The 1817-nt window shown below is 49.6% G+C and overlaps 1 protein-coding gene across 1 annotated transcript in view; it reads right to left on the reverse strand.

Annotated features, from left to right (window-relative positions):
• Positions 1-657, reverse strand: part of LOC109838493 (probable dolichyl pyrophosphate Glc1Man9GlcNAc2 alpha-1,3-glucosyltransferase) — a 4895-nt gene extending 4238 nt beyond the window's left edge. Inside the window, 2 exon segments of the mRNA XM_020406931.1 lie at positions 3-385; positions 518-657. Coding sequence (XP_020262520.1) covers positions 3-385; positions 518-657 — 523 coding nt within the window.

Below are 1817 nucleotides of genomic sequence, written 5' to 3' on the forward strand. Positions count from 1 at the left end.
CGCCACCCCCATCGTCAGAAACCTCACAATCGCCCTCCCGAATCCACCCCTACAATAACGCCTCAACAAATATATGAAATAAACCGGCGCCGCCACCATAAACAGGTGCTTAGAGCATATCAGCACCGCAAACGCAAATCCCCCGGCCAAATCCCTCCCCTCCCTCAAAAACCCTAGCGAGATCAGCAGGATCCCCAACAAAAACCCATTGTACTGGAAATGCACGTGGTCCACGATCAAGAGCGCCGGCGACCAGAGGACGAGGGCGAGGGCGATCCGGCGACCGGTGGGGCCCAGGAGGCGCGGGTGAGGGTGGGTGCCGATGAGAGGGTGAGGTCGGAGGCGGCGAGCGGAGAGGCGCTGGAAGAGGACGGCGGGGCGGCGGAGTAGTCAGCAGCCTACAACGAGGCCTCGATGGTGGGGTCCACCAGGGAGCTGGGAAGGAGAGGAGGAGGCTTCGAAGTAGCGAAGAGTGGGGGGTAGTCGAGGGTCCAAGGGCTTGACCTCGTCGGAGTACCAGCGGGGAGGGGGAGGAGGAGGTACAGGGCCAGCAGTGGCGGGGACCTCGAAGTCCGTGCTGCGGTAGGAGGGGGGCGAGAAGGAGCTTGATGCACGTCCAGCGATGGCGACGGAGAAGAACCAGGCGAGATCGTTCATGGCGAGCGACGAGGGAGGGCTGGATCTGGGACTGCTTGTACAGCCTCCGGGCTTTCTACTACTAAGGGCCTGTTTGGATTTGTAGGGGGTGAAGGGAAGTTGAGGGAAACTGAGGGAAGGGAAGGGAAGGGAGTTCCCTTCCCCTTGGTTACACCCTAATTTGCGGGGTAACAATTTTTATATTATTAGGGGGTGAATCAAGGGGAACTAGGGTGAATTAACTTAACCTCCTAAGTGTTCCCAAACAAGGTGAATGAAGGTGAATGGTTCTCCTCCCTTCCCCTCACCCCCATTACCCTCAATCCAAACAAGCCCTAAAAGACGACGGGCCCGCTAACCCGTTAGCTCGTGCGCTTCTCATGCGAGCAAAATTTACGAAACACCTCACTACAGTTTGGTAGGTTACGGAGACAACCCAACTTGACTTCTTTTCTGAACGAAACACTTGCATATATTCCATTAGGCCCCGTTTGGCAAAGGGTTAATGAAGAGGGGTTAAAGAGAAGGATTAATGTACTTAGCCCATTTGATAATCCGAATGACTAAATTATTAACCTGTTAAATAAGTTTTATTTTAGCCCTTATGATCAGTTTTAGTGTTTAGGAATAACAATGATTTTGACTATTTTCTTTATAATTAGAAGGGTTAACTCTTATTCCATCTAAATAGGAGTATTAGTAAACCTCTCATTTTGAGGGGTTAACTCATTTTAACCCCTCTAGAGGGGTTAACTTAACCCTTCTATATTTTTTATGTTTGGCAAATTATGGAGGGTTAACTCACTTTAACTCTTATATAGATTTGTTGTGTTTGGCAGGTTATGAAGGGGTTAAGTCTCCTTAACCCCTCTCTTAACCCTTTGCCAAACGGTACCTTACAGATCCCAAAAAGATTAGCTATTTTCCATTATTAACTAGGAGGTCCGTTAAGAAAATTTGAAAATTTAACGAGATTTTATTAGACACCCAAAGTTTATGAGGGTTTCATGGCAAAAATTTATAGGCGTTTTTCAAAAATCTATAAAGGTCAGGGGTTTGTGAAAAATTACTCTCAACTGCCCCCCAAATCCAACAGCGTAGCGTAACGCCGCACGCGCACTGATCCGAAGGGCCTCCTTGGACGGTGGCGGAAGCAGGTTGTTCTCCAGAGCTGATGCGGC

Source organism: Asparagus officinalis, chromosome 4 (genome assembly GCF_001876935.1).
Source record: "Asparagus officinalis chromosome 4, Aspof.V1, whole genome shotgun sequence".
Taxonomy (NCBI): Eukaryota; Viridiplantae; Streptophyta; class Magnoliopsida; order Asparagales; family Asparagaceae; genus Asparagus; species Asparagus officinalis.